We start from the raw sequence: 19,295 nt of genomic DNA on the forward strand, positions 1-19,295 counted from the left end.
AGGGGGGGGGTAATAAGGCAAAATGAAGATGAGGAAGAGAAATAAAATCAAGCAAAAATCAGACTTTAAAAAAAATAAAATAAATAAAATAAAAAAAGCAGATTTAAGCGGAAATCCTGCTTCCAAGTTTAAAAAACAAAAGCAGAATTCTGCTTTTTATGCATTAGTGGTAGTTTCACATCCTTGAAATAATTAAAGCACTTGTACCCCCCCCCACTCGATGTAAATACACCCGACTTACCCAACAAGTTGCAAAATCCCACCTCTACACTGTAGATATCCTTAGATGCCGGAAAGCCTTCTATTCTAATAATTTCTTCCTTGAAAATGCTAGACTTTGGAATTCCCTACCAAGTCACTGCTTCCCTTGCTGTACTGACATGGAAAAGTGCAAGTATGTTGTGAACAGACACCTCGCTACTAAACTCCCTAGATAGTATGCATGTCAGATTGGTTTCAAATAGTAGTCTCTTACACCCAACTGGCACTTTGCCTCATTTAGGGTGAAATAACAGTAAAAATAAATTTAACAAAACATATGTAAACAAAAACTACACTCTTCATTTTCAGTGGAAGATTTAGGTGCTTGTACAGTATAAGGCACCTATGAAAATCGAATTCCAAGTAAAAATTCTTCAATATTCTTAGATATCAAACAAAAATAAGTATCCTCACAAAAAAATTAGGAAAAATTGTTGAGTAGAAGTTTGATTAAAAATAGAAAAACTAGTTTTCATATTTTATGGATCTGTCATTGATAAGAACAGAAATCCTGGAGAACACTTTCCCACTATCAGCAATTTTCGCCCTCTCTCTATCTGTGCCAAAATCTAAAACATGGTTTCCATGAACAAAGCTTCTTTCCTGGAACTGTCCACTTGTGGAACTCTGTAACATGGGTCTGCTTTCTACAATATGATTATCTTCAAGTCAATGTAAACAAATTCTGAGCTGAGCCATCCCCTTAAATAATCAAAATCTCATGGCAAATATTTTGAGTCAACCTTACATTTTCATAGCTGGTGTCAAATGTTATTTCCTTGTCCTTAGAAACATTCAAGGTAAGGTGAGGTGAAAGATTGTTTACCTTCAAATTCTACCAAACATTTTCAAGCATACATACAAATATCTAAAACACTTCGAAAACATAGAATATTTGGTTTAATGTTTAAACATGTTGGCATAGCTTTTAGAAATTTGACTTCAAAACTAACCAATCTTTGGCCAATTCTTTATCATTCTTTCTCCCAAATCAATCCTTATCACTCCCACCCATGTTTTCCTTGGCATTCCTCTGCCAACTGACCCTACTCCCTCAACTTGTTCTACATCTGACTCAAGAGCTTTCATTCAGTTTTTCAACGAGACTACCGGAATCTCCAGATCTGCACACATCTCTTTATACTGTTTTTGTCCAAAATCACCCCTACATTAAAATATAAATATAAAGTAAAAATCTGTATGATATACGAGGTACATTAAATAAGTTTCCAGACATTTTGAAACAGGCATTTAAAATTGTCGTTGTTAAGTTTTGAGACATTATGTTGAACAAAGATAGCGGCGTAGTTCAGATCAAACCCTGATTGTAATTGGCAGTAATCAAGATGATAGCCAAGAATCAAATGCGGTCCGTGGCGTAGTTAACGGCGAACTGTTGAATCCAAAATTTGACAATTTTTATAGTAACTTTGAAAGGTTTTCATTGATTGTTTAGCACAGCCGGTGGTTATAAAAAGGATTGGCGAATCCATCCGTCACATACCCCCATTAGGAGTCAAAAACATTTTACACACCCACTGTTTTTGATATAATGGAAAAATCCTTTCGGATTCAATTTTGGTTTGACTTGAGAAAAGGAAAGAAAAATAAATAAATAAATAAAAATAAAAATGAACAAATAAAAATAAGCCAATAAAATAATTGTTTTTTTTTTCTTTTTTTTTTTCTGGTTTTGGGGGAATTTGTCTTTATTCTCATTGGTCAAAAAGAATTATTATTATATTGGTATAATGTGTGCAAAAAGAAGCCATTTTTTTAAAAAAAAAAATCACATTGAGTTTTTTTTTTGATATATATAAAAATAAACACTTTTCAAATATATATATAAACATACAAATAGAATACTTTTCAAATACATATAAACATATGCACAAAAATTCACAAATATACATTTTTTTGTGTTTTTTAACAAATGTTTGCCAAAAAAAAAAAAAAAGATACAAAAAAAGAATTATTTAACAAAAAGGAAATTTACAAAGAAAAGGTTTTAACAAGTGACTTTTTTTTTTTTAACAAAAACTGGAAACATTATGTTAGGTATTAGTTGGTTAATTTGTTTAGTAGGGTAGAAATGGTCGTAGTTTAACGTCGTGCACGGGACAATGTACAATTTTTTTGGGGGGGGGGTGATTTTGACGGTTAATGCTTCTCTTTTTGGGTTTTTGAAAAGAGATTTATTCATAATTAGATTCCCAAAAGTTTGGTTATAAAATGTCTTAATTTATTCTTTTTATAGGTTTAGTGAAAATGTTAGCTATATTATTTTCGGACGTCATATAAGTAAGAGTAATAGATTTTTTACTTATTTCATCCCTTATAAAATGATATCTGATATCAATATGTTTCGACCTTTGATGAATCATAGAATTATTTGCTAATAAGATACTGCTCTGATTATCACAATGAATTACTATAGGTTTTTTTCTTAGATTTGGTTTTAAAATAGATTTTAGAAGGGTGTTCAGAAAAATTGCCTCCTGCGCGGAATGGATTAGGGCCACATATTCTGCTTCACAAGTAGAAAGGGCAACAATTTGTTGCTTTTTAGTTTTCCAAGAGATCAAGGTCCAGTCTTTGACAGTCCGAAACAATACCTCGTTATACTTTTTCTATCCTCAGAGTTACCCCAATCTGAATCTGAAAATCCTTCTAAATTTAGAGGATATGTAGACTTTTTAAATATTAAAGATTGTTCCTTGGTTCATTTTAGGTAACGAAGGACTTGCTTTGCACGATTAAGGTCCTTAATTGTCGGTTTCGATAAGTTTTGAGATAGCTTTGTTACAGTGTAACATATGTCAGGCCTAGTTGCGGTCATCAAATAGATGAGGCTCTCTACCACTCTTGATAATTCAATATGTTATCGCTAGACATCTTATGAGATGACTGATCAATTTTTATGATTTCACATTCAAATGAACAGCTACAGCAGGAATCGGAATACACCCTACTAAAGCCTGATTGTCACAGTTGGTGAATTTCAAAAATGCAATCTGGATGTGAGGATATTTTAGAAAAACGATATGCAATAAAATTCTGTTTTAAACTTGAAAAAATGCCACAGAAACGTATAGAATGCTTCAGACTACTTTCGGACCCTCTTGCATGAATCAAGCATCAGCTTTTGAGTGGCATAAGAGATTCAAGGAAGGCATGGAATCTGTGAGGGATGATGAGAAATAAGTCAGAACACTAGAGTTGATTGACCAAACAAAGAATTTCATAGATAAGGACCAGCGTGTGTTTATGGAGATAATAAGTGCACAGTTTGTTGGAACTAAACACAATTATTCACGAGATGTGGAAGATTTGTGTGAAGTTTGTCCGAAAGGTGCTCAAAGAAGATCCGAAAGAAAGACGTTGTCATAACAGCAGGGAGATGGTAAAGATGATCAATTCAGATCCCGCAGTTCTTGATGCTCTGGTGACCTGCAAGGAAAGCTGGATCTATTGCTATGACCCAGAGACCAAGACACAGAGTGCCCAGTGGAAGCATGCTGGCTCTCCCAGACTCATGAAGGCCAGACGAAGCAAATTCACCCAGAAACTTACTATGATCCCTTTTTTTGAAGGCACAGGTGTGATCTACATGCACTGGGTTTCTACTGGACAGGCAGTCAACAAGGAATATTATGTTGACGTTAAAGGGTTGGTTGGTTGGTTGGTTGGTTGTTTTACGGCATATCAACCCTTTTCAAGTTATTTAATGCCGAATCCAGTGATTTTGAAGAAAATTTTTTTAATAGAATATATTTGTTTTTTGCAGGTCAGTTTCTATTTAACCCATAGTTGGGACCCTAACAGGTACTACCACTCCGGGTCAGAGTGGACCTGGGAGCAATGGCAATTAAAGAGTGGCTCCACACTCTCCAGAGCCCGTAAGCTGGGGCCTCACCATCGGATATAGTTTAAGGTCATATCCAGAACCGACGTTAAAGGAAGTTCAAGAAATGATTCCGTCAGAAAAGGCCAGCACACTTTAAATTGAATCAGTAGCATTTCTATCAGGACAATGCACCAGTTCACAACTCCTTCTTTGTCACAGACTATTTGACGAAGATGGGCATCAAGACAGATCCTCACCATCCATACAGTCCAGACTTTGCTCCCTTGACTTTTGGTTATTTCCTCAAGGAAAACCTTAGAGGCTGTCGTTATGAGACAACTGAGGAAATGAAAGATGCTGTAACGAGGCTCATTGACACGCTCACACAAGATTCCACGAGGCCTTCCAGAAGTTGTTGGAATGGTACAACAAATGCATTGCAGCCAAAGGAGATTAGTTTGAAGGGGACGAGAGTTTCATGCATGTACTATCAATAAAAGTGTCCATATGAAAAAAGTTCAGATACTTATTGACGGCACCTCGTACTTGCCTGTGATAAAATGAAAATATCCTATTCCAAAAATTATGTAAACTGATTAAGTAATTTTATTTTTATAAAGAAAATAATTTTTAAGTGATTAATGGGAATTCGTAGGCATTACAATATAAATCTAGTAAATATGAATTAGTGTTGAGTTATTCTCATTTTTTCAAAATGACTAGCATCACAGTCACTCTTTATATACTCGAAAAATGTAAATTTTCTTATTTAAAAATAAAACTACTTGATCAATGTATATAATTTTTGGAATATGATTTTTCGTTTTACCACAGGTATATCCTACAGATTTTTCTTTATTTTTATTAAATATGGGGGAATTCTGGACCAGAATTAATTTTCTTGTGAGGTCATCAGATCTAAGCTTGTTGTCGCATGACACATCCATTGTGTCATTCTCATATCACTTCTCTCCACACAAATCTTCAATCCTTACTGAAACATGAAAAAAAAAAAAAAAAAATAGTTTTCATAAAAGGAAACTATTTTTATCATGACACTTTTGTTCATGAGGTGAATTTGAGTTTGACTTCTTTAAATTTATTTAAACCACAACTAAAAAGATTGCCATGAATAAAAAAAAACAAGATTAAAAAAAAAAAAAAACAAGTAAAATATGGATAAAAAAAACTCACTGAAGAAATAGGTACGAGTGCAAGCCATTGGTTGAGTAAAGTGACCAAGTGTTTAGCATGCCAGGCATTGTCTCCTTCAGCACAAAATAAGAGTAATACAATTACATTCATGTCCAAACTGCAACTGTGGGAAGATAAAAAAAAATATATATATATATATATATATATATATATATATATATATATATATATATATATATATATATATTAGTGTGTGGCAATATGATGCATCCCGGGAAAAGTCAAATAACCTTGCTGGTAAATCCTCACAATTCCTTTGACACTAATAAGAGGAAACATACAGAATTTTAATTCCCAGAAATAAGTTGAAAAATAAAACAAACATGTTGGTAAAACAAAAAGGGTTAACTGGAGATGTGATTGACAAATTATCGAAAGGCAGAAAGCTTCTGTACATGGGAAGGTTGCTTTGTTAAAGAAAAGAAAGCAAGAGAAAGAGATATCACATGAGTATTAAGATATTGGAAATGGGTTTATACTCTTTCTCTGTTTCAAAGAGGAGAAAAAGAAAGAAAGAAAAAGTTATTAAAGTAGATATACTAGATGTAATGAGAGAGGGGGCAGAACCAAGCTCAATAAAAACAGTTTCAGAAAATCAAAGACTCTTTATACAGTGCCTGAGGAATCCATGCTAGTGTGAAACATAACTTACCGGGGCTTGAAAACAAACCAACCAGTGACCAGATAAACTTAGAAAAAAAAACACTTAAATTGAAAACAGAAACTGCAGCCATCTAAAACGTATTTCTTAATCGGAAATATATAAGTTACCCATTCTAGCTTTCCTTGTAAACAGACATATATATATATATATATATATATATATATATATGTGTGTGTGTGTGTGTATGCGCACACACACACACACACATATTAGTGTTGGGACCATTAACTGGAAAGATCAGAACTTTTTGGGATATCAGAATCAGTATTTGAATCGGAAAAATTTGTTCCTATTTTCTGATGCCAAAAACGATTCCTTTAATTATTTTATTTTTATTTGAATTTGTTTTTTAAAAAAAGCTTTCACTGCTGGTAGTAATAATCCAATAAAATATTTATTGTTTTAAACTTCCAGTAAAACTAAAATCTATAGATAAACCCCATCACACAAGTGTGTTTTAATTGAATAAGAAAATCAAATTTTATGACCAGCAATTTTTCCATATATTTTTTTTTTTAAGCCGAATTCTAAATAAGAACCGAATTTTGTAAGTGTTATAAAACTTGTTGATGCAAAAAATTTCAAAACTATTTTGGAATAAATATAGAAACAGTTTTAGTTCATACATTTTTTTATGGAAATATGTTTGTTTGACTTATACTTTAGAACAAGGATTAAGATTACTTGTTTACAATATTATTATACAAAAATAACTTCTTCACAGAAATAATAAACCAAAAAAAGTTTTAATGAAATTTAATAAATTTAAAAGAAACAAATGAACAAACTTGAGACTAAAAGTTTGTTACTTCTATTGACTCCCAGCATCGGAAACTAAAAATCTCTTCAGAATATATAGATAATACAAGTTTTATTTATTATTAAGAAAACAAACTGGAAACAATGTTCTGAAAAAAAATATTTGTTTAATAGTTTTAAAAGCTGAAAAAAAAAATTAAATTAATTTTCAACTTTATGACCAAAAATTCACCCTTTTTTTTTTTTAGATCCTTATAAGAAAATATAGTTAAAAGATAAACCTTGAACTTTGTGAACTCTTTTGCTTTATCGTCAGTGGTGTTTCATCAAAATAAGATTTGAACTCAGCTGAGATAATTTCAAGATTGTCCAATGATGCAACTTTTGATGCTGATAAAAAGTTCAATCCTCTGCGTTTGCAAATGCTCATCCAAGAAATGAAACAAAACTGTGAACTTAGCCTTGATTCATGCCTTCCAGATTTCAATTTGAGCAGACAGTCCGGTAAGCATATCTTGAACGTCACTGACTGTCACATCACGGTCTTGCAATGATTGGTTCATTTCATTTTCATTGCTGGAGTATTTATACATTGTAAGTTTCTGCATTTTAAATTATATTTTTCCGGCTTCCTCTTATGGCTCCCAGATTGGAGGTCCCAGTTGAGAAATGTTGCTTTAAACGCTAATCCACATCTTAGTTTCCTATCAAGGCGATGTTCATCAGTTGGTTAATCATTTCATTATCTTAGCCTCCTAAAGCTCTCTCAATCTGATCCAAGCCGCAACTATCTCCGAACAGAAAACTGTCCTCAACTGTCCCAAACTCAAGACTGTCCGTAAACTATTCCTAATGGTTATAAACTGTTGCAAATTTCACCATCACATCTAATACTGTTTGTAAACTAACTCTTTTAAAAAAATTTTTTTTTATTACATTTTCACCCTAAACAAGGCCCATTGCCACTTTGGTGTAGGGGGCTACTATCAGGGACAGAAGCTACTGGGGTACTATGTAGAGAGTTGGGCAGTAAGATGTCAGTTCATATGCATGTCAGTACAGTTGGGGAAGTAGGGAGCAAGAATGGAATTCCAAAGTCTAGTGATTCTGGGGAAGAAAATACTGGAGTAGAAAGCTCTCCTACATCTAAGGATCTCCACAGTGTAGGGATGGGATTTAGCTGCTTGTCGGGTTTGTTGAGGGTATTTACGTTGTGGGGGACACTGCCACATCTTGATTAACAATCCTATTTCAGCTTTCTTTTGTGTGCCTTAGTAAACAATTTCCTCTCCATTGTCTTTCTACTAATCTTACTTCCTATAATCTTTGTTGATCGACTATTTCCTCTTTTTTTCACTTCCTCACACTTATGGGGGGGGGGGCATCACTAATATCACACAATCTCATTAAAATTAGTAATAAACTATTTTTATGTAGAAAAAAAAACATGTTTCTTAGGAACTTCTTCAGCATCTTATGGGTATATACTCCCAAATCAAAATGGTCAGAGGTTAAGAGTAATGTTAGTTAACAAAACAACCTGAAAAACTTTTGGAAGACTTACCAATCTGTAAATAATGTCTTTGCAATTCCGCCTCCAGGAATGTAGACGACGCCAGTTTGATCATTGTTGTTATTTTCAACTCCGGAAGGAGCAGCAGGAAATGAAGGCCTTCTTTCCAACTGCTTCCATTTTAATTTGTTTCGGAAAAGATCTCCAATTGTTGACTCCATACTGGGAGAAGTCAGGAAACGGAATTGGGAACTAAATGAAAAGAAAAAAAAGAAAATTTGTTAACTAGAAAAAAAGAGGTGTGGGGATGGGAGGGGGTTTACTGTAACATTTGATTGATCAGACAAGATCATGTGTAAAATTAGAGGAACTTTTTGACACCGTCAGTTAAACAGAGTCAAAGAGGGACATAAAATAGACAGGTGGTTGTGTTGGTACTAAAATCTGCACCATTATATTGTACGACTGTGAAACATGACCAATGCGAGCAAACAATTTGTGAAAGCTTGAGGTGCTTGATCACTATTGTTTGTGTTGCTTTGCGTTCATGGCAGTAGTTCATCTCAAATGCTATTGTTCATTCTCCAGGGTTTATACAAATTTTTAATATCCATTTACAAGGTTTTTTTCCAGATAAAAGTTAAGTTTTAAAAACAAAATTTTATAAAGAGTGATATAATAAAGTAAAAATCTAATATTTAAAAATATTTCAAAAATATCTTCAAAGTATTTCGATTTTGAATTTCACTTTGGCTACATCCGTAAAGTATATGGGTAGTTTCGTGACAGAAAGGCATAACTCTTGTGTGGACAATATCGGAAATAATATGATGCAATTTCAGAAGAATTTATTTCAATTTTATTTTTGATATTTAAAAAATATTTTATTAGTATGTTTTTAATATTTAAAAATATTTTATTAGTATGTTTTTAATATTTAAAAAATATTTTATTAGTATGTTTTTAATATTTAAAAAATATTTTATTAGTATGTTTTTAATATTTAAAAATATTTTAATAGTATTTTTTTAATATTTAAAAAATATTTAATAGTATGTTTTTAATATTGAAAAAATATTTTATTAGTATGTTTTTAATATTTAAAAATATTTTAATAGTATTTTTTTAATATTTAACAATATTTTATTAGTATTTTTTTAATATTTAAAAAATATTTTATAGTATGTTTTAAATATTTAAAAAATATTTTATTTGTATTTTAATATTTAAAAAATATTTTATTAGTATTTTAATTAATATTTAAAAAATATTTTAATAGTATTTTTTTAATATTTAAAAAATATTTTAATAGTATGTTTTTAATATTTAAAAACTATTTTATTAGTATTTTAATTAATATTTAAAAACTATTTTATTAGTATTTTAATTAATATTTAAAAACTATTTTATTAGTATTTTAATTAATATTTAAAAACTATTTTATTAGTATTTTAATTAATATTTAAAAAAATATTTTAATAGTATTTTTTTAATATTTAAAAAATATTTTAATAGTATTTTTTATATTCAAAAAATATTTTATTAGTACTTTAATTAATATTTAAAAAATATTTTAATAGTATGTTTTTAATATTTAAAAAATATTTTAATAGTATTTGTTTTCATATTTAAAAAATATTTTAATAGTATTTTTTTTTTATATTTAAAAAATATTTTATTAGTATTTATTTCGATTTTACTTCTGACACAAATTTTTTACTGCATATAAATACGATTTTCAAGCCCTTTTCAAGACATTCTCCATATTTCCAAGGCATTTTCAATGTCATAATAAAAATAAGACCATCTGAAGACAAAGCTCAAAATTTAAGGCCTTTTCAAGCCTGTGTGAACCCTGTTCTTGTTGCAACACATCCTCTCTACAGCAAGCTCTCCTCTCCAGACATCTTTGCTTTTTTGTCATGTTCTGAGTGAATCCTGAACTCTATAGGGTTACACCAGATGAGCATTCATTTAAGACACGGCAAATTATCCAGGATGAATGCCAAGACCAGTATAAATATACAGCACCTGGTATTGCCAAATGACACTCAACTGGTACTGACGATACTCAATGTTGCTTAACTTCAGTGATCTAACAAGAACTGATGTGCCAATGTGATTATGTCGTAAAGAATAATTTCTCATTCTAACTCCTAAGAGAAGCTTTCTTCATCTAAAACAAACAAAACAAAACCTAATAATTGAAATTAATGATTTCTCTGTGGATCAATAAAAAAGTGCCCCACCCCACAAAAAAATAATAAAAGGAAAAACATCTGAAAACGCTGTTTGAATTACTATATTTTTGCAAAATTATGAAAAATAGGTCGGAGTTGACTAAACCACCTCATATTATAACAAAACAAATCTTATATTGTTTGGATTGTTCAGACTATCGTTCTCATCTTGAGTGTTATTTTCGTACTGTTTCGTACAATACAACCTTTGACACTCTTTGGGTGTATTTTACAATGGCTCTTATTGGTGAATAGGAAAAGAATGTTTTTAATCATTTTGTATTAATTCAGGTCCGTATCGATTTGATATAATATTTCTGAAATTTTGAGATGAAGACTGATATTACGTATTATTTGAATCAACAATCAGATTATATAATAGTCAAAACGTTGTGAGAATAACAACCAAGATGAGAACAGTAGTCTGAACAATCTAGATAATGTACATTATCAATCCACATCTCAAAAATCAAAATAATTCACTTAATTTAGAGGAGATAACTCTTGACCGGATAGAAATAAAACTGAATTAAATGTTGGAAATAGAGGAGTCAGCATTTATCAAGACCAAAGGTCACTCAAGAATAAGGATTAAATGAGATGGAATGATTGTCAGTTAAAAGATGAAGAATATTATGAGAGGGTTGAAAATGATGAATATAATGGACAAAAAATTGATTAATTATGAGGATGGCTTATAACAAGTATTTATTTACATTGGATTTGAAGACAACCATGTTGTAGACTGCCAGAAAGTAATTGGTTCTTCATTATAATAGCGAAATCCAAAAAATTCAAAAAGTTGAGTTTTATTAAAAAAACAATAACTACTTACTTATTATGTCGATTTGAAATAAAAACAATGTTATTTACCTAATTATCATGCTCCGATTAGTTAAATATTATTGGAATATTATTACATAAAACAAGTATTTCCATGATTCAATGAAAAAATGGATTTCACCTGGTTCGTTTGTAACACACAAGATAAAACACAAGGGAAATAACTCATTATTCCCGAATTGGCCAAAGTTTTTGAAAGTTTTTAGAACTTAATTATCTCCCTTGCTACTATGCATGCTATTCAGTTTATTATTTATTATGTAAACAAAATATGTAAATATATTTGACAACTATTTTCTTTAATAATTAATTTTCTATCTCATCGTTTTTTGTAATTTTTGGATATATTCATTACTGCAGTTAAGTAGATACCATTGTTCTTACTTAATGTAACTTAAAACTCAATATTTCGATTTTCGAATTTTACTCTTAAAACAAAGAAGAACCAAGTAATCCTATTACTTGTGTATGTGTGTGTGTGTGTGTGTGGGTGTACACGCATAAGCATTACTTGTGTGTGTATGTGGGTATACACGCATAAGCATGTTCTATTATTGTTTTATCTTGTTCCTTAAATAAATTCATTCTTTGTACATATTGTCCCTTGGTATTTTGGTTGTATTATTTTAATGTCGACATTGAAATAATACAACCAAAATAACGAGATACAAAATGTACAAAGAATAAATTTATTTAACGAACAAGATAAAACAATAAGAGAGTGTGTGTGTGTGTAGATTTACACACGTGTGTGTGGGCGTACATGCATAAGAATGCTTTTTGACTTGTAATGTTTGTTGCTGTTCGTTGTGTATGTGAACAGGAAAAGTGTAGGCGAGTTCATTATGGATGTGTGTGTCTAGTGTTCACAAGTTCGTTAATAGAGACACGAGTTGTCTTACCGTAAGAAAGGATGTACCTTCGTTTCATCTTAAGACAAAGATATCGCCTGTTGAAGCGAATGGGAAAGTGTGTATGTCTACATTGACGATTCAGATGAAAAAGAACATAGATAACTACAGAATGAAGTGGATAGAGAAGTAGAGACACTACTGGTCGGATCAATCGGAAACCACAAGTGCAAAAAAACGATGTGTATTGAAGTAATGTTTGTGGGTGTATGCGTGAGATACCTATTCGCGTATCAGTCTGAGAAGTGTCTGCTATATGTGTTCCAAAGATAGAAGTTCTAATGACAATCTAATTAACTCTTATCCTCAAGTAGCTTTTTACCTTGGTAAGGGGTGACATATTGCATAAAAAAGCATAAGATGTGAAGCTAATAAACATTCATTGGTAGATTTTTGTTTTTCAACTGAAAAAATACAAAATCTGCATCTCTCTCTCTAATTCTATCTCCATGTTTAGAGAGACAACTTTTTATTAACCAGAACTCTTTTCATATACATTCTCCACCTGCCTCTCGCTCCTGAAATGTGTTTACTGCCCCCCAAAACCAATTTTAATGTTTAAAGTTTAAATGAAAAACAAACAAAAAAAAAACATTGATACAAATAAAAAATAAAAATAATAATGATAGGAATAATAATATTAATAATAAAATATTCAAATGTTGGTTTGCACGATGACTGTTTGGTTTCATATTCATTATTTCACACACACACACACACATATATATATATATAGTGTGTGTGTGTGTGTATATATATATATATATATATATATGCGTAAAAATAAAATCAAAATACAAACGATGGTTGATGTTATGTTATTTGAGAAGGAAAACCGAGAATTAATAAAATAGTAATCAACGTTTCGTCCCTATTTCAGGGGACATTATTAGGATTTCGTAGGAAAAATGTTGAAGAAAACGATTACAGACCACATGTGAGTGAAAAAGGAAAAAATCCTAAAGTCCTTCCCATTCTGGGCCGAAACTATAAATGTGCATGCGGAAAGGTTGGATTATTCTATGCTTATATATACACATTAAAATGTTATTCAACCACATATGTACATGCACATTTAATTTTTTAAAATCTTATTTTGTTTAAATTATATGAGGAGAAAAAAATGTGCATGTACATATGTATTTGAATAACATTTTAATGTGTATATATAAGCATAGAATAATCCAACCTTTCCGCATGCACATTTATAGTTTCGGTTCAGAATGGGAAGGACTTTAGGATTTTTTTCTGTTTTCACTTGCATGTGGTCTGTAATCGTTTTCTACATTTTTCCTACGAAATCCTGATGATGTCCCCTGAAATAGGGACGAAATGTTGATTACTATTTTATTAATTCTCGGTTTTTCTTCTCAAATAACATATATATATATACATAGATGAGATAACGAAAAAAAATAATGATAATAATAGAAATTATAATAAATTAATATTTAAATGTCAAAAATAAAGTTCTAATATGGAAACAAATACATTTTAATAAATTTACTGTTCTGTTATTTTGTGCTCAGATCTGGTCTGATTTCACATTCCTAGTTCTGTTTTTACATCATACTCTCAGTTTATTTTCTTTTTGACAAAGGTGTACCTCTTGAAATCATCAAAGACATTTTACCATCCCAGTTATATTCAACAGTAGTACATGTTTAATGATTTATATATGTGAATGATTTTGAAAAATAAATAAAAGATTTATAATCTAAATGCGACCTTTGTCCATTTGTGTTTGTTCATACGTCACTACAACATCCTGATGCTCAGTCTTTTTATGCAATTACATTTTCGTTTACCAGCAATGCTTCAAGCAAACTACATTTCCCTTAAAAATAAAAACATCAAATAGAATTATCAAAGTTCGTAGACAGTCCCCAAACTAATGTAAGCCAACAACAAGACATATTTGACTAGACTTTTTATCAAATAAAAATGCTTTAAAATACAAGGCCATTCCAAAAGTAATGACCTCCATTTTATTCTAGCCGAATGGATCAGAGGGGATTGCAAATTGCATAATTTTGACAAATGAATTTATAGATTCATGACCTGATAGTTTCATCTCTTTGTTGTAGATATTGACGGTTTGAGAAATCAACCCCTGTCATGGACGTGTGTCAGAAGCAGAAATGGGTTATTGAATCTCTGGCAAAAGTGAGAATAGTAGTCACAATGTGAAAGAATAAATTCTGATTTACTAAAGGTTATTCATTTTAATGATACCATTCCCATATTCTCAGTTTTTTTTTGGGGGGGGGGGTAAAAAAGGGGGGGGCTTTACTTTTGGAATGGTCCTTGTACTTACAGGCAGAAAAATTTATCTAAGTAGATATAAAAGTCATTTTTCTCACCTCGAGTAACATTTATTTGCTGCCTATTTCTTTTTGGTGCTTGTGCATTTCTTGTACTGTACTGAAATCATAACATTATTTTGAAAGCTATTCTTAACATGGGGAGGAAAGGGTGTTTTGTAGCTATTCTGTCCTTCCACCTAACAATTTAATAAAAAAAAGGTATTGTGAAACTTGAATTTAACCTGAAAAAACTATTTAAAAATAATGCAGTATCAAAAATGCATCAGCACATTCTTTTTTTTCTGTTAACTATTGTAAAATAAATCGCTGCTAATAATATTATAAGTGATAGTCTTGCAGAATCCACACATACTCACCCATCCAATTGGGAATCAAGACGTTCATGAGAAAAACTGCTTGTAAGAATGACAACTTGATTAAAGTTGTGTTCTTTGATCCATTTTACAAGGCGTTTGCGAAATCCAGAACGTTTTCCCTAAATTGAAAAGAAATTAAAAAAATACCTTATAGAAAAAAAAATTTATGGACCATAATAAATTTTAAAGTTTAATTTCTAAGAAAAATTCAGTTCGATTCTTGTCAAGAATTCACCCTATATTAAAAAACAAAAATAAAGAAAACTCTGAATAATGTATGTACTTGTGACAAAACAAAGATATCATATTCAAAAAAGCATGTAAATTGATCAGGTAGTTTTATTTTTAAATAAGAAAATCCAATTTTATGAGTAACCAATAACAATCTAAGAAAAAAAAAAAAAAAAAAAAAAGAGAGATAATTCAACAATAATTAAAACTTGCAAGATTTTTGTTGTAATGCCTCTACATTCATTAATTGCTTAAAAATTATTTTCCTTACAAAAATAAAACTACTTGACTAATTTACATCATTTTTGGAATATGTTATTTTTTGTTTTTTTTATGTAAGGCAAATTCTGGACAAGTACCTTCAATTCAAGAAAGCATGTAGCGTCTCTCAGTCGCCAATATTTGACAGTTGTAACAGGTTACTTGATAGAATAAGATGAAATAAAGTCAATGTTTGTGTTAAGTTTTTAGCATGCATTTCTCTGTTAGTCATCAGAATCTCCGCATTGTCTTTTCAGATACAAAAAAATATACACAACACTCATCGTATAACAAGAGTTACTTTCATACACAATGTAATCAAAGTAAATATCCCCTGAATATATGATACTAGCAGGAAGACCCAACGTTGCCCGGGATTGAATGAGAATCAACAAATGTTCGACATTCTCAATACTTTTTTCATTGAAATCGGTGAAATCATCAGAAACCCACCATGGTGCACCGGGAGGAAGCTTCACATGCCTCCCTGCCGTCACTTAATCCACAGTTCATTGTAGTCTACATTGCACTGTAGAGAATCTACTGCTAATTTTATGAAATTATTTTTATATAATGACTTGAATTATAGTTTAAAATGCAAAATTCAAGGAGTTTTTTTTTTTACATAGGCGGCACCACTTATCAAGGCCGATAGGCCACTCAAGGATAAGGGTTAAAGAGTGTACAGTAGTCAAAAGGACAATATAGTAATCGATAGTAATGGAAGTTCAGTAAATTTGTTAAGTGGAACAGCTCATCAGAAACTTGTTCACGTTGGACTTGAAGACAACCATATTATAGACAGCTGGAAAACAGAAAACAATTCCACACGCATGCAGTTCTAAGAAAGAAGCTTTGATCATGGAATCTATGTTTAGGTTTAGGCACAGATAAAGAGTGGGGGGAATTATTGATAGTGTTTTCAGCTAGTTGAGTGTTTCTTGCAAAAGTTTGGCGAGGGGAGACCATAGATTGAAGCTCAGTCGAACACTTTTCATGAAAATAACGATAAAGCAGAGACAAACTCGCAACATCTCTTCTGTGAGATAGAAGTTGCAGCGAAGAGAAAAGGACATCTCCCACCAGGCCACGAAGTCTATTTTGAACCCTATTAAGGCAGGACAAGTCTTTTCTAGCAGCTCCTGCCCATATGTGGCAACAGTATTCCATCCTTGGACGTATCTGGCTCTTATATAGATGGAGAATTGCATCAGCAGTGAGATATCTACTGGATCGATAGAAGGATAGTTCAATTGTGCTCTAAGTTAAAACATTTATTTTGAACGCATTCCTGTCTTATCAAAGAACCTTTTCTTTTTTTTTTTACAAAGGAATCAACACTTATCAAGGCCCAGAGGCCACTCGAGTATAAGGGTTAAAGAGTGTACAGTGGTCAAAAGGACAATATCATAGCAATTGTTAGAAGTTTAAATACTGTTGATTTTTATATCAGGCCTTTCTGCTTGTGTGGTGATAAAACTTCTCAAATGCACTTGTGATGTTAGGCTGTATAAAAGTGTTAACTTAGGTTAAAATTGGATGGTTTCTTTTTTAATGGGATTTTTTGATTATTGATTAATTTTCTGATACTTATCAGAGTATTCTGATACAAAACCTATCTAAGAACACTCTCAGGCACATGTGTGTGAAATTAAAAAAAAAAAAAAAAAAAAAATCGGTCCAGCTGTTTCAGGGTCCATAAGAAACGAACTCACACACACCTACAGACAGTGCTTTTTAATATTTAAGTAGAGATATGGAAAAAAAAAATTCATCAGATCCTAAAAACTTTAATTGTTTGAGCCAAGTCATTTGGTAGGAAAGAGAGGATATATTCAAAATAGAGATTTAGGTTCTTATCCAAAATTCCCCTATTATTAATGATTTATCCTTTCAACGATTTCCTTTTAGCATAGCAGGCACAACGTTTCAATTGCTGTAACCTCTGATTTTCTTTTAGTGTATCTTGTTGAATTTTGGAATTTTCTGTTGAACTTGGAAATCTGCACAGAATTTTGAATAGAACTCTTTATTCCATGGGAGTAACATGCTCTCATCCTGCCACGACTAAGTGGAAGTCCTAAGTAATTTGCGATTGCAGTTTGAGTATTACCTACACTGAGGATTGAACTTTGAACCTCTAAAAGAGCATAACTTTAAAACTACATTTTACCAACTACTTTATTCACTATGCCATTGGTCCTTGCAGACTTCAATAAAAAAATTCCATACAGATTCAAGAGAAAATATTCCTGAAGAAGGTTGGAGGTTACATTGACCGAAACGTTGTGAAAATAACACTCAAGATTAGAACAGTAGTCCAAAGAATCCAAATAATGTAATTGTTTTGCTTACTTTCCTGAATGGAAGTCTGCAAGGACTTGTGGCATAGTGGATAAAGTACTTGATAAAATTCAGTTGTAAGTTACACTTTTCTGGAGGTTGAAGCTTTTAGTCAAATGATCTTTTGACTATTCAATATAGGAAAATAATTTCTGTTTTCATATTCTCTTTTCCTCCTTACCATGTAATATTGTCCCCCGACTCATAACTCTATTCTTTTAAAAAATTTGATGGACTTTTGTACCACAAAAATTTTTATATATATATATGAATCTGAAAAAATATATTTTAAATAATAAAACAAACCTATCATAAATTAAATTAAAAAATAATAAGTGAAGTTATATAGAACTTTATGATATTATGTTAATAAGGACGACTGTGAGGGAAATAGAAAAAAAACTCTTTAGGACATGGCATTTCGAAGCTAAATGCTTCTCATCAGAAAAGAAGAAAAGCTAGCATTATACAAAGATAAGTGTAAAAAGATAAAACTGACTTAAGGACATTTGGATTAAAAATGAAAAAAATAGAGGATAAAATAATGGTGATTAATGAAGAGCATGAAAAGAAAAATCAAAAAGTAGAAGAAGGGGGAGGAGTATAATTAACTGGAGAAGAAACATATAAGACAGAGTAGAACAGAAAAATATATGTAAGGAAAACAATAAAGAAAAAAAAAAAGAAAAAAAGTTTGAAATTTTATATGTAGTCCAACTGAAGTCTTTGTAAAAGTAAACTGGTAACATGGCAGTAATCCAATCTAGAATATCTCAAGATTGAAATCTGATACAAAATTCAAAGATAAAATAATACTCAAAAGAACTTCATATGCTGGTGATCGTTTTGAAAACGTCCCACAAATGAAATCCACTTTTAGATTCTTGGTTAAAAAAAAAAAATCCTAACAAGAATACAATATTAAAGTTCTGAATTTTTTAGATGAGGGCTGATTGTTTATATTACTTATATTGATTGAACTATGGTTCTCATCTTGAGTGTTAGTGAAACGTTTCAGTCGGATTGGCCTTCAACCGTTCTCAGGCTTGTAGGTTGTTGTTTGGAAAAGAAAAGAGAAAAGTTAGTGACTTCGTAAAATTTTCGTATTCTTTGAGTTAGTCTTTTTTTTATGGTTATGGTTTCGTATTTGTGAAAAAATTGGTTGAGAAAGAGGAGGCAATTCTAATAAAGATTGACGAGGGATTATCTTCCTTCCATCGCCAGAATTTTAAAGGTGTACAATGTTTGTTTTTTCTACAAAGGGCCTGTCAGAAAAATATAAAAAATATGCAGTCCATATGACATCAGAGTGATTCAACTCTCAAAAGGCACCTAGTAGGAGTCAAGTCCCCAACTGAAAGTCTCATCACAAAAAACTATGTATATGAGATTTCATGCAAATGTGGAAAACTATACAAAAGTGAGATTGGTCATCCCCTAAAGGTAAGGCTACAAGAACACATGACATGGGGGGGGGGGTGAAAAGTCAGGACTAGCTGATCACATATGGAAAAAAAAAGGAAC

At 31.2% G+C, this 19,295-nt stretch overlaps 1 protein-coding gene across 1 annotated transcript in view; it reads right to left on the reverse strand.

The window, feature by feature from the left end:
• The window catches only part of LOC145284461 (proteasome assembly chaperone 2-like), a 47,004-nt gene that overhangs the window by 2,516 nt on the left and 25,193 nt on the right, over nucleotides 1–19,295 (reverse strand). The window contains exons 4-6 of the mRNA XM_080133288.1: nucleotides 14,937–15,055; nucleotides 8,311–8,511; nucleotides 5,303–5,426 (exon numbers count right to left, since the gene is read on the reverse strand). Coding sequence (XP_079989414.1) covers nucleotides 5,303–5,426; nucleotides 8,311–8,511; nucleotides 14,937–15,055 — 444 coding nt within the window. The remainder of the gene's footprint in view (nucleotides 1–5,302; nucleotides 5,427–8,310; nucleotides 8,512–14,936; nucleotides 15,056–19,295) is intronic.

Source organism: Euprymna scolopes, chromosome 9, assembly GCF_053919585.1.
Source record: "Euprymna scolopes isolate OS-2025 chromosome 9, ASM5391958v1, whole genome shotgun sequence".
Lineage (NCBI taxonomy): Eukaryota > Metazoa > Mollusca > Cephalopoda > Sepiida > Sepiolidae > Euprymna > Euprymna scolopes.